Source organism: Oryctolagus cuniculus, chromosome 4 (assembly GCF_051225735.1).
Source record: "Oryctolagus cuniculus isolate XC-2025 breed Fujian yellow rabbit chromosome 4, ASM5122573v1, whole genome shotgun sequence".
In the NCBI taxonomy this organism is placed as follows: Eukaryota; Metazoa; Chordata; class Mammalia; order Lagomorpha; family Leporidae; genus Oryctolagus; species Oryctolagus cuniculus.
The window spans coordinates 146,826,560-146,850,458 of NC_142870.1; the positions used below are offsets into that span (position 1 = coordinate 146,826,560).

Genomic DNA, 23,899 nt, shown 5'->3' on the forward strand with positions numbered 1-23,899 from the left:
CTTCCCCCACCCTGGCCCCAGACTCTCTAAACTGTGAGCAGGTGCGTTTGCATCCAGCTCTGAATTCTACAGCCCCGAAAGGCAGCGGCCTCCATATTGAACTTCGGGTTGGAAACCACAAGCTGGAAGATGACCTCTTAGGTCTGCACAAGAAGGGCGAGGGCTGGATTGGGAGGCCGAGGCATCGCAGTGGGGAAAGGCAAGCTGTACTGGGAGGCGTCTTTGACAGGCTGGGACGCCAGGTGCAGGGGGCAGAAGGAGGAGGAGCCAACGTAGCTGAGCCTCGGCTCCTATCCTGAGAGACGATGGAGCCCGTGGTGGACAGGGGGAAGCTGGCAGTAAGCATGGGCTTTTGGGTAACTGACCTAGATTCCCATCCAGACCCTGCCATTTAGTAGCTGTGCAACCTTGGACATGCCATTTGCTCTCTCTGGCCCTCATTTCTTTACCTCCTAAGGCTGGTCAACAGTGGCCCCCTATTTCAGGGCCTGGTGTGGAGGAGGAGCTGGGATGAAGGATTGGTCTCATCCTCTGCGTGGCCTTGGCCCCCAGCCCAGCCTGCTCAACTGCACTGATAGGAGGCCTGGCTCATGGCCTCTAGGGTACCTCCCAGTGTGCCCCCCATGCTTGCCCGGCTGATGGAACAAAGACGGAAGAAGCTCCCCGGGGCTTGTAGAGGAGGTGCCCTCAGAATCCTCCCTGCCCGGCCCCAGCCTGGCCCCAGCCCACTAGGGACCCCACAGTGTGTGGCAAGGAAGAGTCAGGGGGAGGAGGCGCCAACTCCTGGCTTGTCCTGGTGCAGCCTTGCTGGTCCACTGGGCCCAGTCCTACAACAGAAGCTCTTGAGAGCACGTTAGAAATGCAGATTCCTGGCCTCCCGCTGACCAGGACGGGCGCAGGCACCTGAACCAGCTGATTCTGCTGCCTGCCAACCCCTGAGAGCCCCATCAGGACCCCAGACCCAGAGAGAGGCTCAACCAGGTGGGCCTCCTCCCTCGGGGTGTGCAAGGCCCAAGGCAACGAGGCCCGGCCCATGAGGTGGTCTTTCCCGGGCCACAAGGTGGTCTTTCCTCTCCAATGCCTGTATCTTTCTGTCCCTAGGTCTCTGCCTCTGTCTCTCTCTGCCACTTTCCTCCCTCTCCCTCTCTCTCTCTCCCACTGTCTTCTGTCTCCCTGGCAGCCTTCCGGCTGGTGGCTGACAGCAGATGGCTGTCAGGCCTTGGCCAGAGGCCCTGTTGTCCCAGAGGCCCCTCCCTTGGGGACGGCTTATCAGTGACCACCTGCAGAGTGCAAACTGTCCTGCCACAAACAGGTCTCTGTCACTGGTGTGATTCAGGGCCTGGCCCAGCCCTGGGCCCTGCCTCCCGTAACCCCAACCCCAACCCCCACAGAGGCCAAGCTCCCAGCCTGGCTTGCGCAAGAGCTGCTGCAGGGGCCAGGGCCCAGCCTCAGTGGAACTGGGGTGGGGAAAGGAGCCATCATTCAGCAGGCCTTGCCAGGCCCGGGGATGGCACGCGGGACAGGGGTCGTCTGTGGACACCTGGCTACTGCAGCTTCTCTCACTGAGAGGATGTGGTCAGGGCGGTTGAGATGGCCTGGACCATGTGCCCATCCCCACTCCCTTCTGCACCAGCGGGGACCGAGAGAAGAATCCAGACTGGTGGGATGCCCTAAAGGGCTGCCTGGTTTCCGGTGGGGTTTGAGTGGCCTGGTGCTACTGACCCCAGGGCCAGCCTGTCCACCCTGGTCTGCAGAGACCAGCAGCATCTGGCAAGAATCCGGGGCTACCCCCCTGCCCAGACTGTGCCCCAAGCATTCCCCTCCCTTCTCTGCAGCGCACCAGGGTGGGATGTCAGGGGACCCCCGAGGGCACTGTCCTATGCAGTAGGCCGGGTGCTGGCTTCAGAATGGCTGTGTTCAGCAAGAACCAATATACCCATTTCCCAGACGAGGAAAGCAGAGGGCCCAGAGAAGAGCAAGGACTCCTCCAACTTCCCACAGCACCAGGGAGGGACCTAAAGGTCAAATGGCCTAATCACAGGTATGAGTATGCACGTACACACTTACACACACATATACACACACATGTGCACACACACATACAGAACCCCAATTGCCCTGAACGAACCCTGGGGATGTGCCAGCAAGTAAATTGTTCCAGGGAAACAAGAGGAATGGCGCAGCCCCTGCCACCATGTCTGATGCCCAGGGTGGGTGCACATGCAAGGGGCCCTTTCTGTCCCTGCTCCCCGTGTCCAGCATAGCAGAAAGAGGCGGCAGCTGTAACTGCGTATGTGTGCTGGGCCCTGGCTTCAGACAGGGGCCTGGTGCTGCTTGTGCAGCGTCACCACCACGTGCCTTGCGTGCACAGGGCACCCTGCGCTCCCTCATTCTGGCACTGGCGTGATTGCTCTCCGATTACAGGTGAGACGGAGGCTCTGACTCGCCTGGGGACACTGCGACTTCAACCCTTTGGTTTCTGGATGGTCTCTGCCGGATAAAAAAAAAACTGAAATATCCAGCAGGGGCCCTCCCAGCACAGGGAAGCCAAGTAAGGCAAAGCTTCATGGGAGGCAGGGAGACTCTGCTGGGTGGCAACAGCCCAGCAGGTGCGAGGATGCCAGTGACATCAGAGCAGCCCCTACGTGCAGGCTCCAGAGGGCAGGCTGCCCGGGTCTTGTGGTTTGCACGCGCCCTGCAGGCTGCCCATGGCTGCAGCAGCCCAGAGGCAGCTGGACCTGAGAGCTCTCCCCCGGCTCTGCCCTTCCCTGTCCCCACCCCTGCCCTCCCCTTCCTGGCTGGCTGGAGGGTGGACAGGACGGCAGGCTGCGGAGGAGCAGAGCCGCCGGCTCAGGTTTCTCTCCGCTCATCCTGGCAGGGATTACTCGGGGAGCAAGGAGGACAGCTGAGCTGGCAGGTGGGCGGCCGGCTGTGCCTGCCCAGGGCAAAGCTGGGGGAGGAGGGATGGCCAAGGTAACTCAGCCCTGAGCCGCCTCTCTCCCCATTCCCCCGAGCTGTGCGTTCGGGGGATGATCCACTGCAGCCGGCACCAGCGCACAGGCGTCGGCACCCCCTTGGCCCCGAACTCTGCAGCTCCACAGACAGACAAACTGGCTTCAAAAAAGAGGAGACGTGCAAGTGTGTGGGGAGCAACAGGGCTCTAGGGAACAAAAGCCAAGCCCTCCTGGAATCCCCAGTGAGCGCCAACCCCTCCCCCAGCCCCCACCTCATCCCTGCTGCACAGTCTCTGCAGCTGTTGGAAAGCTTCTGTCTGGAAAACTACAGGTCTGCCTCCCCCTCCCCCGACTCCTGCCAAGCCCTCGTCCCTGAGATACCACTGGAGCTCTTGCTGGGTTGGGCCACCTATTTAACCATCTGGGACTGTCCCCGCCTTGGGACAGAGATTGTTGGCTAGTGGGCCCCAGAGCCTCATCGGAATTGGGAACAGTTCGGTGCTATTGACCCAGGCAGAACTGGATGTGGATCCAGAAAGTGCCAGGAATGATGTGTCAGCAGAAAACTGGTGCCAGAGGAGCCCAGGGCTGGGGATCCTGGGGCCCTGGCTAGAGCCTTGGTGGGCGGAGCCCATCCCTGCTGGGGGTTCTGCCTCCCACATCCCCAGAAGGAGGCCCTAGATCACAAAAGCAAAGCTGAGCATTGAACTGGCTGTGTTCACTGCCTACAGGTCTGGTCTAAGGGTACTTGCTAAAGCCTGGCCTGGACCCTGGCCAGCAGGACCCTGGATCTGGTGCAGGCGCCAAGGGATGCACCAGTTCCACATCAGACAGGTGCACCTGGCATCAGACTCCAAGAGCTGTGCCTGCCCCACAACCTCCATCCCCTGGGTACCACATGAGCCAACAGTCTTCGTGGTTTCTATCCATATCCAGTTCTGGGCAGTGCAAGCCTGAAGTTAATGGTCAAGTGCATGCTTTTCGATTGTCCTGGGTCTGTTTACTTCAAATACATCCTGATGCTATATAATGGCCCTGATCTTTGGTTTTTAGTCATGCTGAACAGGTGTCCCTCTGGGTCCCGGTTCTCCATCTCTCTAAGGTGGGTACCAACCACAAAGGTTTGGAATAGCTGAATAAGACTTGTGAGATCCCCCAACATAGGGCCCAGCCTGGAGTGGGTACCCATACATATTTTCACTTTCCTGCTTTCCCTCAGTCTCAGTCTATTCAAGCTGCTATAGCAAAACCCCTTCAACTGGCCAGCTTAGAGACAACAGCAATTCCTGTCTCACAGTCTGGGGACTTAGGTCCAGGTGCACGGCCCCCGCGTATGCGACAAGGACCCACCTTCTGGTCCCCAGATGGCACCAGCTCACCAAGTCCTTCTGTGGTGCGAGGGGAGGGGAGGGTTTGGGGGCTGCCTTTGCGAGGGCTGAACTCATGACCTGATCACTCCCGCAGGCTGGCCTCTGAGTGCCATCACCATGCGAGTTGAGTATTTCAGCACACGGATTCTGGGGGAGCATTCAGGCCATAGCACTCTCCTTCCCGACTTCTTCCTCTGGCGCTCTCGCTCTCGCTCTTTCTCTTTCTCCCTCTCATTCTTCCTATTGTATCTTCCCAGAAAGGAGAGTCCCTTGCCATCCTCATCAACTCTCCTGCAGGTCCCTCTCTTTTCCTTCAGATTCTTGGCATTGTCCCTCCCCGGAACTCTCTTCGATTCTGTCACTTTCATAAATGCACTTGCCCTCTGTTTTCTCTGTCAACCCCAAGAGAGAGCCTCCCTCATCTCCATGTGCCCACTACCACAGACACAAGGCCTAGACATGCTTGTGGTTCCTGGTGGAACGCAGGCATTGTGCTTGGATGGGGAAGGCAACACATGGATGAATACTGGATGGGCGGCTGATGTGTGGGGCAGGTGAGATGCCAGGGCTGGAAGGGTGGGGTCGGCAGAGGGGTTGAGGATGAGGGGACTGGGTGTGAAGGGGTGAGGGTGTGCGTGAGTGGATGAGGAGCAGACAGATGGGGCAGGCAGGCAGAGATGGATGGGGAAGAGGGCCGGCAGACCCCACGGTGGAGGAGTAGGTGGATTAACAGAGGACCATGCCACTTGCTACAGGCTCCAAGCATCGCCGAGACAGGGCTCAGAGCACACCCGCCCCACGTCATCCTTGGAAGACCCTTACCGTCAGCTCTGCCTGTGCCAGCAGAGCTCTGACCAGTGCCGAGGGCTGGAAACCTGCCAAGCCCCTTCCCAGCCTGTCTCCCCACCCTGAGAGCCTGCACATTTGCCACACTGCCCAGCCAGTGACAGCGTTCCCCAACTGGCACAGGAAACACGTTATGTGTTAAATAAATGGACAGGCTGTCTTAGACACAAGTGACCCTGAGGGAAAATGATGACAGACCTGGCCACCCCCCAGCTGTGTGACCTGACCAAGCCCCTATGCCTCTTGGAGCCTGTGTCTTGACTTTGAGCTCAGGATCAGAGTAGATACTGCTCAGTTCTTTCTTTGCTCCTCTCTCTCTCTCTCTCTCTCTCTCTCTCTCTCTCTCTCTCGGTTGCAAGGATTACATTGGGAAGTAGATTCTAATCTGGTCCTTTTAAGGGTTCCCACCCACCCAGTCCCAAAGCTGCACACGCCTCCTGCCCCCACTCACCACCCCCCCAAGGGCAGAGCTGGCCTACAGGAAGGGGTCCGGAGACTGTGGGCCCTGAGCATGCCCACTTGCAGCCCTCGGCCCTCTGGTCGGTGCATAACCAGCCTGACCTCAATCCTTCTCTGTGAATTATGGAAAGCGAGTTCTCGGAAAACAAGGCAGGTGGAAACTCTAGCGGGCTCCCTCCTCTCATCCTCCCCAACTTAATAAGGACCAGGGCTTATTAGCTGTTCCCATCCAGCTGGCCGTGTCCTGTGCCTGCACACGTGAGACTAAAAATACCCGCGGCTCCTATTAGAAGCTCTGCCCAAGGGGCGGGCGAGGCTGCAGTCCACACAGACACCAAATCCCGGCTCCCTCGCGCCCCCTGGGACCCAGGCCACTAAGCTGGTCCTGCTGGGGGTAGACAGGCACCAACAGCCTCCCCACAGAGCCAGGTGCACTTCATATCAAAGGGCTGCCCTGAGTTAGCTCATCTGGGACTTGGGTCAGACACTCTGAAGCCCCTTTCCCTGTCCCTCCTTGGTACCTCATTAAAAAGCCACCCCAAACCCAGGAGAGGGGCAACACGTGCCTCTACAGAGAAGCAGTGCCCCAGCCCTGCACACCCCAGCCCTGCTCACCCCAGCCCAATCCTCACCCTCCTCCCAGGAAAGACATTTGTGTTCCCTATTCACACAAGCTTGCAGAATGGCAGGTGTGTTAGGCTCAGTGGGAGGCCTGGGCCCATCCACTAGGGGAACCACGTACCCTGAGGTCTTGATCCTCTGTTTCTCTGTCAATAAAATGGGTGCAAGCCCTCCACCCAGCCAGGCTATTGTGAGTCCTTGAAAGTTGGACAGAAGCAGGTGATTGAGATGCAGTGGGACCGGAAGCATGAGCCAGGTGTGGGACTCCTGGTTTATGTCTCGCGGTGAGCAGATGGGGGGCGTTTCGGTGGCTCGCGGATACATGCTTGGGAAAGGTGAAGTCATCTTGCCATGGGGCCTTCCCGTGCCACTGGATACCTCTCTTGGCATTGCCCGAGGCATTTAGGAAATGGTGATGAGAGACAAATTGATTTGCATTAAATCCATCCCCGGAAGAAGGCCAAGAGTGCCACCGGGTATAAAGACTCTGAACTTTAAGGTCCCTGTCGTTGGGAGTGGCCTGCTTCCCGCATTTGCACATGACTGCAAGTAGGGGGTGGGATTTTAATGGGCTACAGACAGAGCAATATGGAAAATCACTTAAGGCATCCTGAACAGGAATCCTGAGCCAGCCATGTAAGTGTTTGTGGCACTGCAGTAGGAAAAAGGAACTAAGTATAAGAATTTAAAAATTCTCTCTCACACACACACTTATGTAAATTTGTGTTTTAGAAAGCGTTCAATCTTGCCGGCGCCGTGGCTTAATAGGCTAATCCTCCACCTTGCGGCGCCGGCACACCGGGTTCTAGTCCCGGTTGGGGCGCCGGATTCTGTCCCGGTTGCCCCTCTTCCAGGCCAGCTCTCTGCTATGGCCAGGGAGTGCAGTGGAGGATGGCCCAGGTGCTTGGGCCCTGCACCCCATGGGAGACCAGGAAAAGCACCTGGATCCTGGCTCCTGCCATCGGATCAGCGCGGTGCGCCGGCTGCAGCGGCGGCCATTGGAGGGTGAACCAACGGCAAAGGAAGACCTTTCTCTCTGTCTCTCTCTCTCACTGTCCACTCTGCCTGTCAAAAATAAAAAAAAAAAAAAAAAAAGAAAGAAAGCGTTCAATCTCTGTGGTAGCAAAACGTGGAAACTAGAAAGTGTTTGCTCGTGTGCACAATGGCCGCGGCAGTGATGTGTGGAAGGCTGGTTGGACACCTGTGACGATGCACGAGTAGGCTGACGCACACCGCGGGTGGGACGGCAGCGGCACCGGCTCTCTGAAAGGTAAATTGACTCCACAGTATCGCAGTCTTCAAAGAGCCACAAGCTTTGACTTAGTACCTCCACTCCCAGGAATGGATTCTAAGGAAATAGCCAGATCTGTGGTCAGGGGTCGGAGCACACAGGTACTTATCATCACGTAACTTATAGAAGTGGGCCCCACAACACAACAACAGAAAAACAAATTGTGGCACGTCACTAGAAGGAGGGAGTAAGCCGCACGGGACACTCTGGGGTAGTGTACTATCGTCCACTTGACAACGCATCGCCACCAATGAGCATTTTGCTGGTGGGTGTGTACCATACCCGTGGTCCTTACAGCTGTCAATCTTTTGGTTATTCATAAGTTGAGTGCCTCTTTACCAGTTCAAATAAATGAGATGTTGAGGAGTTTTCAGTGAATTGTTCATTACACGTTCTGAGTGGAAAAAAAAAAAAACATGAACCAAACTGTATATGGTACAATTTCAATTTTGATATATATATATATGTTAATCTACTATATACGTGTGTGTGTGTGTGTGTGTGTGTGCTCACCGTACATGCTGCAGTAACGTAGTCAGGAATGACTAAGCAGAACGTCTAAAAGCGACCACTTCTGGATGACAGGGTGGTGGGGTCTAGGTGGCTCTGTGTTCTCCTTTATATGCTCTTTGCACCGCATCTGAATTCTCAACAATGAGCAGGAAGTCAGCAAAGCAGCTTCCCTCACTGAGACCCCCGTGGGACTGCGAGGCCCAGGATCCCTGAGCTGAGGCTGGAGCCGGAGCGAGGCTCTGTCTCACCTGCCTGCTCCGGCCAGCACCTGAGGCAGCACCTCAGCACCTCAGCACCTGAGGCCTCTGCCCCAGAGCCTGGCTCCCCAGCCTCCCCCGGCAGCCCGCGCTCTCAGATTCCCCATTTCTTACATGCGATGCTTGGCTGTCTTCTCCTCCTGCGCTGTCTGGGGACAGTGGCATGGATCGTACCCACCAGAACCGCCACACCCATGCCCTCACCCTGCTGCCCGCCACCTGCTGGCCAGCAGAAGCCGCGCCCACAGCAGACGGGTCCTGGCTGCTCCGCAGCTCCCCCCGGCCCCTTCTCCCTGCTTTTCCCTCCTGCATCACTTTCCCACCTCCACCTCTGCCTGGAAAACCCTTGTCTTCCTCTTCCTCGGTGCCTCCTCTACCACCTCCACCTAGCAGCCCCCCGGGTCCTCCCCGCTTTCACTTCACCCCATGGCGTTGCACATATGGAATCTCAAGAACCAGCCTCCGCCTGGGAAGCTCGCTCATGGCAGACCAAAGAGAAGCAGAAAGCCCTCTTCACAGCTTGCTGCCCTCCTCTCAGAACAGGGTGGAGCTGTTGCTATACAACACCTGCCAAAGTGACAGGCCCCTCCCTTTCACTCCCTCCCCTGCAGGGCCACCTCACTGCTCCCGAAAACTCCTGAATGCTCGCAACTACCAACATGAGACTGTTGCAACTGCCCCAGTCCCCCCAACAGAGGCCACAGAGGCTGGGAAATCCAGCCCCCAAGGCCCAAGTCAGGGCTTGAGTGCAAAGACTTTTTCCAAGAACCTCAGCAAAAGTCCCAGCCCCCTGGGTCAAGATGTGTCTGTCATGAGTGTGGAAAGCACCACCCTATTGGTTGACAGATGCTCTTCCCTTGGCCTGGTCACTAAGCAGTCCCTGTGGGAGCCCTACAGGGTGGGGGTGGGAATGAGGGGGGTCGATAAATACACCAGCTTTAGAGTATTCAGAGTGGGATGCGGTATCAAGGGTGGAGGTCTTACCTGGCACCTACAGGTAAGATACCTAAGTGGGGAGGACACTGGCACATCACTTAAGACTACCAGACCCATTCTCCATTAAGAAAAAAATCTGTTCCTTGTCAGTCAAAAAAAGGGCTGTTCAAGTCATTGCTTCTCAACGTGTCAATTTCACTTCTACAGGTTTCCCTTTAGGTGCTCTATTAGTTATCACAGATCAGGGGAAAACATATGGTATTTGTCTCTTTGGGATTGGCTTGTTTCATTAAGTATGATGTTTTCCAGATTCATCTACTTTGTTGCAAATGACTGGATTCCATTTTTGTACCATAGTATTCCACAGAGTACATATCCCATAATTACTTTTTCCAGTCTTCAATTGACAGGCATTTAGGTTGATTCCATATCTTAGCTATTGGGAATTGAGCTGCAATAAACACAGGTGTGCAGATAGCTCTTTTATTTGCTAATTTCAATGCCCTTGGGTAAATTCCCAGGAGTGGGATGGATGGGTTATATGGTAGGTCTGTATTCAGATTTCTGAGGTCTCTCCAAACATTTCCACAGTGTTTTTACCAGTTTACATTCCTACTAACAGTGGATTAGGGTACCTTTATCCTCACATCCTCTCCAGATTTTGTTTTCTGCTGATTTCTGTATGAAAGCCATTCTAACGGGGTGAGGTGAAACCTCATTATGGTTTTGATTTGCATTTCCCTGATGGCTAGTGATCCTGAGCATTTTTTCATATGTCTATTGACCATTTCAATTTCCTGTTTTGAAAAATGTGTGCTTAAGTCCTTGGCACTTTCTTAATTGGGTTGTTTCTTTTGTTGTTGTGGAGTTTCTTGATCTTTTTATATATTCTGGGTATTAATCCTTTATCCATTGCATGGTTTGCAAATAACTTCTCCCATTCTGTCACTTGCCTCTTCACTTTGCTGAGTGTTTCTTTTGCAGTACAGAAGCTTCTCAATTTGATGTAATCCCATTTGTCGATTTTGGCTTTGATTGCCCGTGCTGCTGGGGTCTTTTCCAAGAACTCTTTGCCTGTGCCAATGTCTTGCAGGGTTTCCCCAATGTTCTCTAGTAATTTGATGGTATCAGGTCATAGATTTAGGTCTTTAATCCATTTTGAATGGATTTTCCTGTAAGGTATAAGGTAGGGATCCTGCTTCATATTCCTGCATGTGAAAATCCAGTTTTCCCAGCACCATTTGTTGAATAGACTGTCCTTGCTGCAAGGATTGGTTTTAGTTCCTTGGTTAAATATAAGTTGGTTGTAGATGCTTGGATTGAATTCTGGCATTTCGATTCTGTTCCATTGGTCTATCCATCTGTTTGTACCAGTACCAGGCTGTTTTGATTATAACTGCCTTGTAGTATGTCTTGAAATCTGGTATTGTGATACCTCTGGCTTTGTTTTTGTTCTTTAAGACTGCTTTAGCTACTTGAGGTCTCCTGTGTTTCCATACGAATTTCAGCATCATTTTTTCTAGATCTGAGAAGAATGGATTTGGTATTTTGATTGGTATTGCACTGAATCTGTAGATTGCTTTAAGAACAATGGGCATTTTGATGGTACTGAATCTTCTAATCTATGAACATGGAAGACTTTTCCATATTTTTGTATCTTCTTCTATTTCTTTCTTTAATGTTTTGTAATTCTCATAGTAGATGTCTTTGATATCCTTGGTTAAATTTATTCCAAGGTATTTGATATTTTTTTGGTCCTATTGTGAATGGGATCGATCACAAAAGTTTTTTCTCAGCCATGGCAGCGTCCATGTATACAAAGGCTATTGATTTTTGTGTATTGATTTTATATCCTGCTACTTTACCAATAGTCTTGATGGAGTCTTTTGGATCCCCTATATATAGAATCATGTCATACGTGAATAGGGATTGTTTGACTTCCTCATTCCCAATTTGAATCCTTTTAATTTATTTTTCTTACCTAATGGCTCTGGCTAAAACTTCTAGGACTATATTGAATAGCAGTGGTGAGAGTGGGAATCCTTGTCTGGTTCCAGAACTCAGTGGGAATACTTCCAATTTTTCCCATTCAATAGGACACGGGCCATTTGTCATAAATTACCTTGATTGTGTTGAGGAATGTTCCTTCTATATCCAGTTTGCTTAGAGTTTTCATCATGAAAGGGTGCTGCATTTTATCAAATGCTTTCTCTGCATCTATTGAGATAATCAAATTGTTTTTGTTCTTCAGTTTGTTAATGTGATGTATCACATGGATTGACTTGCAAATGTTGAACCATGCTTGTATACCAGGAATATATCCCACTTGGTCCAGGTAAATGATCTTTCTGATGTATTGTTGGATTCAGTTGACCAGAATTTTGTTGGGGATTTTTGCATCTATGTTCATCAGGGAAATTGGTCTGTAGTTCTCTTTCTCTGTTGTATCTTTTTCAGGTTTAGGAAGTAAGGTGATGCTGGCTTTATAGAAGGAATTTGGGAGGATTCCCACCCTTTCAATTGTTTTTAATAACTTGACAAAGTGGAGTTAATGCTTCTTAAATTTCTGGTAGAATTCAGCAGTGAATCCGTCTGGTCCTGGCCTTGTCTTTGTTGGGAGGCCTTTATTACTGATTCAATTTCTGTCTTGATAATGGGTCCGTTTAGATTCTCTATGTCTTCATGGCTCAATTAAGTAGGTTGTATGTATCCAGGAATCTATGTGTTTCTTCTAAGTTTCCCAGTTTGTTAGCATACAGCTCTTTTTAGTAATTTCTGATGCTTCTTTTTATTTTCGTGGTGTTTGTTGTCACATTTCCTTTTTCATCTCTAATTTTATTTATTTGGGCCTCTCTCTCCTTTTTGTGGTTAGTTGGGCCAATGGTGTGTCAATTTTGCTTATTTTTTTAAAAAACCAGCTTCTTGTTTTCTTGATCTTTTGTATTTTTTGTTTCAATTTTGTTGATTTCTTTTCTAATTTTAATTATTTCTTTTCTCCTACTATTTTTGGTTTGGTTTGCTGCTGTTTTTCTAGATCCTTGAGTTGCATTGATAGCTCATTTATTTGGTGCCTTTCTAATTTCTTGATGTAGGCACCAATTGCTATAAACTTTCCTCTTAATACTGCTTTTGCTGTATCCCATTGATATATTGTGTTGTAATCTTCATTTGTTTACAGAAATTTTTTGATTTCTCTTTTGATATCTTCTGTGACCCACTGTTCACTCAGGAGCATGTTGTTCAGCCTTTTGGATTTGCATGTGTTCTAGAGATTCTTGAATTGCTGATTTCCAGCTTCATTGCATTGTGGTCCAAGAAGATGCATGGTAGGATTTTGATTTTTTTCAATTTTCTGAGACTTGTTTTATGGCCTAGCATGTGGTCAATCCTAGAGAAGGTTCCATTCACAGGTGAGAAGAATGTGTATTCTGCAACTATAGGGTGAAAAGTTCTTTCACTTTCAGTCTGCATGCATTTTGTTGGTGAGATGTGTTTCTTGTAGGCAGCAAATAAATGGATATTGTTTTTTAATTCATTCAGCCAGTCTGTGTCTTTTAACTGGAGAGTTAAGACCATTTACATTCAAAGTGGCTGCTGATAAGTGACAACTTTGCCCTGCCATTTTTCCATAAATATTCCTATTTTTTTTACTTTGGATTTCCTTTGTGCTTTTACTGGGAGCTTTTCTTCCTTTACCTTCCTCAGTAGAGATGATCATGTTTCTGTGTGCAGCACATCCTTAAGCATCTTCTGCAGGGCTGGACAGGTGGTAACAAATTCTTTCAGTTTCTATTTGTCATGGAAGGTCTTTATTTCACTTTTGTTCATAAATGAGAGCTTTTCAGGGTATAGTATTCTGGGTTGACAGTTTTTTTCTCTTAAGACTTGGAATATATCTCACCATCCTCTTCTAGCCTGTAGGGTTTCTGATGAGAAGTCCACTGTGAGTCTAATTGGAGATCCTCTGAAAGCAATCTGGTGTTTCTGTCGTGCACATTTTAGCATCTTTTCTTTATGTTTTACTGTGGACAGTTTGATTACAATATGTCATGGTGAAGATCTTTTCTGGTCATGTCTATTAGGAGTTCTATGTGCTTCCTATACTTGGATGTCCCTTTCTTTCTCCAAATAGGGAAAATTTTCTGTTATTATTTCACTAAAAAGGCCTTCTAATCCTTTCTCTCTTTCCATGCCTTCAGGAACTCCCAGAACCCTTATGTTGGGTCATTTGATAGTGTCCTGTAGATTCCCAACAGTACTTTTAGTTTTTTAATTTCTTCTCGTATTTGGTCTGACTATAATTTCCTGTGCTTTATCTTCTAAGTTGGGTATTCTTTCTTCTGCTTCACCAATTCTGTTGTTAAGGCTTTCCACTGCATTTTTTATTTGTTCTATTACATTCTTCATTTCCAAGATTTCATTTTTATTTCTCTTTAAGATCTGTTTTGTGGGAGAAATTTTCTTCCATGTCATGTATGGATTTCATTAGTTTGTGCAGTTGCTTCTGATTACTTCTAAGTAATCCTATGATCAATTTTTTAATTCAATTTCTGGCATTTCTTCCATCTCATCATCTTCACAATCTAGTACTGAGGTGTTGAGTTCTTTTGGAGTTCTTTCCTTGTTCTTGTTTCTTGGATTGGTATGTTTGTTAGTTGGTATTTGTAGGGATACTCATTGGTTTCTTCTTTTCTTCTTTGATTTTTTTGCTATAGTTGCTTTTGTCTTTGGACTATGTGTGGATTAGTGGAGTGTTTGCTTTCAGGGAATAACTAGAGGTATGTGGTGTCAGTAGCCAGGGAGCTCTGTTCAGTGCTCCAAGGTGAAGGGTGTGTCTGAGGTGACACACCCCAGTTTGGTGTGGTAAATCTCTCTTTTTTTTCATCAGAGGGGAGGTTTCTTCTTGTCTGTTGGCGTAGACTCAGCTGAGCTCTCCTCCTGGAAGGAGACCAGTGCCTGGGTGCTGCCCCAGTAAGTATATCATTCATCCACTCTGCCCAAGGACCACACACAGGATCTGTGCAGTCCTCAGTGGAAGCTCAGATTCCCCAGCAATGTCCCTCACCAGGGAACGAGGAAGCCCTGATCGTGTGGAGCCTCCCACAGTGACTGCACAATGTCCCAGCCACACCCTGAGTCCTCCCACGCAGCCTCAGTGTCTTCACAGTGCTGGCACACAAGCCTCCCAGTCACGAGCACCCAGTCCCCTGTCGGTTCTCCCCACCAGACTCAGGAGTCTGTGTGGGTGGTTGCCAGATGCAGACATGAGCCAGTGCAGCGATTACGTATGTCCAAAATGGCGCCTGCTCTCTGTCAGCTTGTTAAGGATGCCTTTGGAGCATGATCAGGGAGAGAGAAAATGTGCCCCCACTTGGTTCTTTTCCTCTAGTTTGTCAGGTACACCATCCCCCACAGGCTCCAAGCTGGATTCCCTCTAGGCTCTTCCTGCAGCTTTTTCACCAGTAGCTTAGGCTGCTGCAGTCTGATCTTATCTTGCTCTCCAATGCTGGTGCAGAGGCTCTCGGCTGGTGGGGTCCTAAGTTGTGCACATTTTCACCCTCCTCATAGGTCCACTGTGTTCCTCCAATTTACATAGCATTTCCTCTACTGTTTTCTCTCTGACTCTCCCCTGAGAGCACACTCTCCATTTTTTTTAACTATCTTCTCCTAGACTTCAGCAGCAAGCTCTCTCCCTACTCCACCATCTTAATCCCTGAACTTAGGCTTGCAAGCCTCAGTTTTCTCATCTGTAAAATGGAGATTATGCAAAGATACAAGCCCTGAATGTACACAGAGTGTGGTGAGCAGGGGAGACAGGCAGCACAGCTGGGCTCTGCTGGGTCAGTTCTGCAAAGAATGGATTCTGTGGGTCACTGAGTGCCTTTTTGATGGTAGAACAGTGACACAATGGCAGTGACATGGGGAGGAAGAATTCCTGCTCCACAAGGAGTCGGGATCATCTCCAGTTTATTCGGCTTCCTCCCCCAACTGTGGAACCACATTAATGAGATCCTCCCAGAGCAGGGCCCAGGAAGCCACGGGCTGTAGGAAGCCACAGCTGTGGGCTTCATCTCATTGGATCCCAGCAACACCTCCGCCCAGATGAGGAGAATTGAGACTCGATGTCACCCTGCCAGGAGGTGGTGTCTAGAAACATATATTTCCCTAGCATAACTGCTTCAGAGGGGACTGGCATGTTATCCAAATTTGGTGGCTGTGGACCATCCGGTTGGCTGAAAAGACAGGTGCCACAAAGACACAGTTTTGTCCAAGAATGCAGCTAGCCCTTGGTTTGTAAGATCCAAAGGCAAGAATGCAGGTGAATTACCCAGGTCAGACTACAGCAGCCCTTGGGTCCCATGTTTCCAAGATGGTGCAGGATGAGGGCTCGGTGTGTTGGGAAATGACAAGAAGTGTGTGTCTGGGAAGTGGGGGACGCAGCTTCAGCTGCAGCAGGTGTGGGTGTGGCAGGGCAAAGGGGAGAGCCGGTACTGTTGAAGGAAGCTGGGCCCAGGGTGTAGAACTGCAGGCTGAGGCTGTTCTTGGTCCCACTGGCTGTGGGTGCAGCTGGAAGGGGGATTCGAGCAGAAGGGATGGGGGCCTCTGGCTGAATGGCTCAGTAGCCTCTGTCTTCTCTCCTGCTCGCCATCTACTTTCCTGATACATCCAGAGGTCTTTGGCTCTATCACCTTCCCCCAGAGCCTCCTGCAGCCCAAGAACAGGTGATCAGAGAGGGGTGTGTAACAAGGTCAGCTGAGGCCAAGGGAGTAAGAAAAACATCCCACCTTTCTGCCCCTGCTCGTGGCAGGGAGCGGCTCTGCAGGCCCTGAGAAGCTGTGCTGATGCACTGATGGCCATGGGGATGCCAGTGGCATGGGGACCCTGGGTTTGCAACATCTCCCAGAGCAGTCAAGGCGATGCCTGTTTCAGAAGCTTGCAGTTTTGTCCCCCAGGAAACATCTATCTGTGTCTGGAGACACCCTAGGTTGTCACAGTTGGGAAGGAGAGCACTACTGGCATTTAAGAGGTGGATCCCAGGGGCGCTGTTAAGCATCCAACAATGCACAGGAAGAGCTATCTGGCCCAAAGTGTCTTTCAACCAAGGATGTCTGTTTCTTTTTTTTTTTAAGATTATTTATTTATTCATTTGAGAGGTATAGTTACAGACAGTGAGAGGGAGAGGCAGAGAGAAAGGTCTTCCGTCCGCTGGTTCACTCCCCAAATGGCCACAACAGCCAGAGCTATGCAGATCTGAAGACAGGAGCCAGGAGCTTCTTCTGGGTCTCCCACGCAGGGGCCCAAGGACTTGGGCCATCTTCTACTGCTTTCCCAGGCTATAGCAGAGAGCTGGATAGGAAGAAGAGTAGCAAGGACTAGAACCAGTGCCTATACTGGATGCCGGTGCCGCAGGCGGAGGATTAACCTACTGTGCCACAGCGCCAGCCCTGGATGTCTGTTTCTGACATGAAGAGATGCAGGGGCCCTCCTGGCCAGCTTCCTGGACCCCGGCTGCAAACTCCCAGGCCATCACCTCCTTCTGCAGAGGCAGCTGTGGGAGGGGACACCGGGATGAGTAAGGTTTCCTGGCAGGGAAGTAAGGGTGGGAAGATGGGAGTGCAGGTGTAAGGAAGAGGATGTCAGCCCTCCTCCCCTCCCCCACTCAGCCCCATCCAGCAATAAGTAGCGCTGTCCAGGGGCTTGTGCACCTGCGAGGAAGTGAGGCGATGCTGTCCCAGCTCAGATGCAGCAATGCTGGGACCACAGCGCTGCCATAGCAATCTCCAAGCCCTAGGCGCTTCGAGGAATCCATCCTTCTTACTTCCCTAACCACACAGAGAGCAGGCAGACTGTGGTTAGCCCCAGGCACCATGCAAACAAGGACCAGACAAGACTCTTTCCCAGGAGGAGACCTGGCTTGGGAGTCACCCACCTCTACCCATCCATCTGCTGTAGGGACTCAACATTATCAGGAGCCAGTGACAGGTGCCCAGTGGGCAAGGGGGTGGTGGAAATCTGACTAAACTGTGAGCCACAGGCATGGGGGAAGCCCTTCCGAATGTGAGGGTGTGGCTCGCCCTGCTCCACCACCAACTCCACCTGTCCCGCACCTCACCCTTAAAATGAGGTGAGAATAACAGCCGCCATTTGGAGACCACTCAGTGCATGCCAGGCACCTTACCCGCATGCCATTCCCACAACAGCCCTGCAAGAATTTTTATGACCCCAATGATACGGGTAAGGAAACGGAGGGGAAGTGGGCTGGCCCAAGGTCACATGACCAGCAAGTGGTGGAGCCGCTCCGGAATGCAGCCTGTGGTGGTGCTGGCTGCAGGGTGAGGCCAGCACGCTGCCACGGGACAAAGGCCCCAGGGGAGGCAGCACCCACTAACGGTGGAGAGGCAAACTGGGGAGCTGTCCCCGCGGGGTGGGCCCCCAGTGCCAAGGTCTACCAGGCAGATGCCCATGTAAACACTGCTGAGACTTTGAGCCAAATGCCTTGCTGCTGTTGGCCCCCGGCCCCAGGCCTGGCTAAAAATAGGCCAGGTCCTCAGGTCCAGCTCCCTGTGCCCCAGCGTCCTCCTCTCTCCCTCTCTCTCTCTCCCTCCCTCTCACTCTCTCTCTCTATGGACCCTTCCCCCAGAGCAGAAGCTAGGCTTCTAGAACAAACAAAGGTTCTTAGACTTCCATGTTAAGCCAAAGAGGATGGTTAGCTAGCTGCTCAATGGGCACGCTCCAAGTTCTGCAGGGGCGCTCCTGGCCCCAGCACCCCATGCTGCTCCCTCCCAGAGGCAGAGGCAGAGCCCAGGGAATGAATGGGGGCAAGACCAGAGCCTGGCTTGCGTCTGCACATCTTGCAATCCACCCCTGCCCCTTCGCTCTTCCTAGACCTATGGTCCCTGTCAACAGCATCGTGAATTTCTCTTTTGCCAGGGACTCGGAGGAGGAGCCCCCTGGCACCGTGGGGATGGAGCCCGGCAAGCGTCCGCCGCTGACGGCGGCCTCAGCGCAGGTCAGGGCTCAGCCCCGGGGATTTCCTTTCAAAGGTGACTTAGAGCCGCTTCCTCGGGGCAGCGCCCTCCCGGGCCGGCCCTAATGGCGTGTTTGGCAGAGTCAGCGAAACGCAACGCCCAGCGGCCCAGCGGCAAGGGAGCGCCCTCTCTCTCCCGCGCCCGCGCCCTCGCCTGTCCCGCGCCCGGCCGCGGCGCGCCCGGGGCCATTTGCAGCGCAGGCAGCGTCGTGAGAGGCCGCGGCGCGCGGGCCCGGAGGGAGGCGGCGGCATGGAGCTGAAGAAGGACGACCACGCCGTGGCCATCGACATGCTGCTCATCGTGCATTCGGAGCAGCGGCGCGCCGCGCAGGGCGCGCACTCCGAGCGCCAGGCGGACCCGGGCGCGCCGCAGCTTCAGCCGCAGCCGCAGCCGCAGCCGCAGCCGCAGCGCAGAGGAGGTAACGCACGCTAGCCCGGCTACCCCATGCCCGGGGCCCCGCGGCTCTCTCTCCCAGACCGCCTGCCTGCCGCGGGTCGCTCCCCACAGAGGTGGGCGAGCCCGCCACCCGCTCCCGTGGCTGCCGCGCCCCCAGCGCCACGGTGCCGGCGTTTCCTTGTGCCCCAAGTTGACCCCGCGCAGGCCCGTGGGGGCTGCCTTCAGCCTGGGGAGCCGAGTTTCTCCCTGAAGGGAGATGTGCTGGAGAAAGGGGGCCCGAGCCTGAGGCCGACTCCTGGGCAACTGAGGCCTGCTTCCAGCACAGGACGAGGCGGGGACCAGGACACCCGGCGGGAATCGGCGTGCTGAGTCTCTCAGATGAGCTCACTTGGTGGCCGTGCACAACTTTGGGCCTCAGCTTTCCCTTTTTTGAGCCTCCCTCCCAGTCTATCTCTGATGGGAGGTAGGACAGGTGTGGCAGAAACACAGGCTTGGGCAGGCTGAGATCTGAAATGTGCTCTTCGCACTTGAACTTCTGCAGACTTTCTGGGAAAGTGCAGAGTGGTGAAATCAAGTGAGTGTTTGCAGAGTGTGGACAGGAGAAGCCCGGGCTTCTGTCATCTCCCAAAGGGGACACACAGTGAATAAAATACCCATGGCTAAGGATGGAGCCCTCGGATCCTCAGGGTCCAGGAAGCCCTCCAGAGCCCTCCCCAAGGCTGGCACTGGGGTGCAAGAGGCCAGCTGTGCGCTGCCTGTCTCCAAGAGATGCTTGACGGGGTGGAGCTCCATGTTTGCCAATGGCTTTGTAGTCAGCGGTCAGGGAAGCACCCCAGGCCTGCATGGGGGTCCACCTGGGGCACGGGGAAGACATATCTGCCTCCCACCTACCCTCCATCTCTGGAGCCCCTGGCTCTTCTGTCCACAGAGCCCTTATGCGCACCGACTCCACCACTAAAGCAAGGGAGCCAGGCATGGCCTTGCCTGCACCAGCCACACAGGCTGGGGCTGCCCCAGTGCTCCAAGGACCTCCTCTGGAAGCCATTAGGGAAAAGAAATTGATTCTGGAGGGCTGAGAATGCTGGCAGCTGCTGAAGTTTTCTTGACTGGTTGGTTCTTTTGTCATCTGCACCTGCTTCCAGGAGATGGGGGCATGGCTAAGGGGGCCGAAGAGCACCAGGAAGCCCAGGACATGGTGACCATCAGGGCTGCCCCCTGACAGCTGTCTAGCACTAACACAGACCCCCCATGACTCCAGACCAACCCTCAGGACCATGACTTGGAAAAAACGACCCTGTTTGCTGGGCATGTTTCTGCTGAGTTTTCCCTAAATGTCTTCCCATGGAGATTTCTTCTGTGTGCTACAACCCTGGAGAGGCCTGTGCCCTTTACACAGTCACCAGAGCGGAGGGAAAGTGCACAGCTTGCAGAGCCCGCTGGGCAATGCTGACGTCCAGCAGAGCCCACACTAGGCCAGCTTGCAGGCCCACTCCTTGAGACCCAGGGAGAATCCATCTGAGACTAGCTCGTCCCCACGCCTCCCTCCTCTTGGTGCATGAGCTGCAAAACAAACCCAGACCCCTCCCAGCATCTCCCCCTGGCTCCTCCACACTCCAGGGCCCCCACCAGGGAGTGCAGCTTCCTTGATCCTGCAGAGGAGGGCCTGAGCACCAGTCAGGAAAGAGCAAAGCTCAGCCAGGAACACAGTGCTGAGGACAGGAAAGCTGTCGTCGGGCGGCCCTCCTGCAGTGGCCTTGTGACAGGAGGAACGTGGCCAGACTGGGTCAGCAGGGATTTGGGCTGCAAGGCCAGAAAGGGTTCTGTGTCCTCCTTTATAGCCTTTCCCTGGCCATTTCCTTAGAACCCTCCTTCTCACAACTGTGCGTGGACACCCTCAAGTATTGGAGAGGCCTGTCCACATATCCCCGTGGCTGTGGAGAAGCTGGACACGTGGCCTGAGGTGATCTGCACCAGCTCTGAAAGAGCTTCGCTGTCTTGGATTTTGTCCCAGCCATCCATGGGTCTTGTGTGCTCCCCTCCACGAGCGTGTCAGTGAGGGTAAACCCCAAGTGCTGGCTTCAGAGGGCCCTGCAGAGAAGGGGGCCAAGGAGGGAGTGGGGCAAAGGGACCAGACTGCACGCGGAGCTCCCAGGAGCAGTGCCACAAACTGCGCTGTGGCACTGGTCTGGTGAGGAAACCTCCACAACCACCAGAAGTGCAATGCACTCCTGCCATGCCAGGAACCTGACTTCCTTGTAGCGGCTCTCCTGCCAGAACATATGCCAGATCTCTGCCGGGAGCTCGACCTTGCGCTAGCACTTGCAGCTGCTGCCAGGGATGGAGGGAGGGAGAGAGAGAGATTCCTGATTGCATCACAGGTCCCAGGACGGGGTCAGGCACAGGTGCATCTGATTGGCCGTGGCCAGACCACACATGCCTGTGCTAGCTGCAAGGGAGGCTGGGAGAGCCAGCAGCTATCATTTCCGTTACCATAGGGATAAGCCCATCCCCTCACCAGCACTACCCAGCAAGACTATAGAAACGGGAGATTCACCACCTATAGAAATAGGCAGGCAAAATGGATAGCAAATGTCCTCTAAAATAATGCTTTATACAATAGAGCTATGGGGAATAGAAAATGGGCCTCTGCATTGAAGAAATTCTTCCTGGATGATCCTGACAAGCAACCCCACCACCTTTGAAAACTACTTTTAACTTCTAAAAAATTACTTATAAAAACGTTTTGAAGTGTAAGGGCTGCGTCCATTCCTCCAAGTGCATCCCATCTAGTCCTCACTTGAGTCCGGGAGTGCAGGCTCCAGCAGCCCACAGCTTGGTCCCAGATACGGCTGGAACTGGTGCACTGCTCGCTCGCCCTGAGTCTCACGCTGTGGAGAACCTCATACCAGTACTTGTGTTTTCACAGGACTCCAAGGCGTGGGAAACGGAATCCGGAAATGGCAGAAATGCGAAGGAAAGGAGCTGTATGGTAAAGTCTCTTTTTCTTTCTCCCTTCAATCCCTGGAATTCAGTACACTGGATAGTAACAAGAAGGATTGGGTCTCGCATGTGTGAAGACAGGCCCTAGACATGTAGTAAAGGAACAGAAGGGGTCTCCCTGTGTCTCTGCAGCAGGTCCCCTGCTGTACTGGGGATGGTAGCTGAGCAGCAATGCCCTGTCTCAAGTATCCTCTTGTTTGCTGGCTGCGCTGTAGACAGGCCCTGGGCTGTAAGGGTGCAGTGTGTTCCCGTGGGAGGCAGGGGTGCTCGTGTCATACTGAGGATCCATCTCGAATGTTTCCCAGAGGGCACGGAAGCCTTTCTTAGGACAGTTTTACTTGAGGCCCAGGGAGAGGCCACCCAAGGGTTCTAGCCTGGGATCCAGAATATAATCAGAAGTCAACTTCCAAAGCCTCTTCTCCCTGGTCCCAGCCATCTGTGGGCCCTGCAGGCCCAGGCTCTGTCTACAAATGCTCTGGATGGGCCAACTGTCATGAACCCTGGTCTGTGCTCTTCAAAATTCATGGGCACAGACAGTGCATGTAATAGGCATTGTTGTCGGCCTCAGACCTCAGCTCCCAGAGCCCCAGGCTGGGGCGTCAGGCCCTGGCCCCGGGAGCCCCGGGAGCCCCGGGATCAGACACCTGGCTCCTGTGATGCCAACCTGAATGCACTGCCCTCCGTGACCTTCCGCACATAGGAAACAGGACTGCTGTTGAAGAAGCCCAACACCTATTCTGGGCCAGCGTCCTGACCGTCACGGAAGGGAAGGGTGAGGCTCTGTCAGTGCACTCATCTGGTCCTCAGCACGTGTCTGGAGCATACCCTGTGGACCAGGCACGGGTCGGTCTGCGTGTCGGGGATGAGGCAGTAAGGAAGGTGCTGGAGAATCCGCACTCTCACGGGGCCACGTTCAGTCGCAGCTGTAACAGCGTTCTCTGCAGTGGAGTCTCCACAGCCTGGAGGGCAGCCGCGCTCTGTGTCCCTGCCCTGCTCCTGAGCAGGCAAAGGCCTCGAGGCACCCCTCACCGCTCGGGGACACATGTGGGTGCACTGGCGTCCTTAATCTGATGTCAGGGCCATCAGATGGCAGACCTGTGAGCTGTAACTCCAATGAAGCAGCCACCAAAGCTGGCAAAACTGGGGGTTGGGGCCGGTGCTTTGGCATAGCAAGGAAAGCCACTGCCTGCATTGCTGGCATCTCATATGGGCGCCAGTTCGAGACCCGGCTGCTCCACTTCTGATCCAGCTCTCTGCTATGGCCTGAGAAAGCAGTAGAAGATGGCTCAAGTCATTGGGCCCCTGTACCCACCTGGGAGACCTGGAAGAAGCTCCTGGCTCCTGGCTTGAGATCGACTCAGCTCTGGCCATTGCGATCATTTAGGGAGTGAATCAGCAGATGGAAGACCTCTCTCTGCCTCTTTGTATCCGTAACTCTGCCTTCCAAATAAATAAATCCTTTAAAAATGGGGGCTGGTAGGACGCAGAATAAGGATCAGACCTCCAGAGACCTGTCAGCCGCAGAAGCGGCCGTGCAGGGCACACCTGTGAGTGGGTGAGTGGGCGAGCACTTGTTTGTTGCAGGAACCAAGAGACAGCGCATCCTTGTCTATTGCAGCCCTCTTGCCTGGCCCCAGCTATCTGACTGTCATCTCCGGGTGTCTCAGGCCTGTCAGCACAGCGGGAGAAGGCGGAGACTCACAGGATTCATCCTGTGCTTCCCAACTTCCCCCGGTTTATGGGGAAGGCTGGGGGGAAAACACAACAAAGCATAAAGCAATACAGAAGCTCTAAGCCGCGAGGTGTCGGCTGTTCTAGAGTATGACTCCAACAGGTCTTGCCAAACCCTTAGAATGGAGAACTTCAGTGAAGTGCTGGGCTGCAGAGAGTCGCTGAACTCAGAAACAAAAGCGATGCCCCCAACCCACCAGTTTAGGGAGTAACATTCCATGAGTTTTCGGGTTGAGGGTTTGTCCCACATGTGTGGTATTCAGAAATGAACATGATCGCTTCTCGCTGTGTTTCCTGATGTCAGCGTTCTGGGCCCAGGGACTGAAGCTGATCTTTTCTCGCACTGCCTTGTTGGGTGTCCAAGGCAGCCAGCCCCAGCGGCCCACAGGCTGCCCGGCCCTCGTGACTGGATGGCTTTCCCTGGAGAAGGGAGAGCTGACAGCGTGTGCACAGACAGGGTGCAGCACATTTCCCCCTCTGCTTGCCCTGTGCACTG

The 23,899-nt window shown here is 53.1% G+C and overlaps 1 protein-coding gene and 1 long non-coding RNA gene across 3 annotated transcripts in view; one reads left to right on the forward strand and one right to left on the reverse strand.

Moving 5' to 3' along the window:
- Nucleotides 1-16,359: 16,359 nt before the first annotated feature.
- Nucleotides 16,360-17,887, reverse strand: LOC149127162 (uncharacterized). Its single transcript, XR_016232793.1, has 2 exons — nt 16,675-17,887; nt 16,360-16,594 (listed from the first exon to the last, which is right to left on the reverse strand). It is a non-coding gene; the product is annotated as an uncharacterized LOC149127162 (long non-coding RNA).
- Nucleotides 17,888-18,384: 497 nt separating this feature from the next.
- KY (kyphoscoliosis peptidase) overlaps nt 18,385-23,899 on the forward strand; it is a 46,420-nt gene continuing 40,905 nt past the window's right edge. The window contains exons 1-2 of one of the 2 annotated variants that reach the window (XM_002716316.6): nt 18,385-18,694; nt 21,599-21,661. In XM_002716316.6, the coding sequence (XP_002716362.2) occupies nt 18,526-18,694; nt 21,599-21,661 (232 nt within the window). In that variant the 5' untranslated portion in view covers nt 18,385-18,525. The remainder of the gene's footprint in view (nt 18,695-21,598; nt 21,662-23,899) is intronic. The other variant, XM_008266211.5, reaches the window with a different exon arrangement.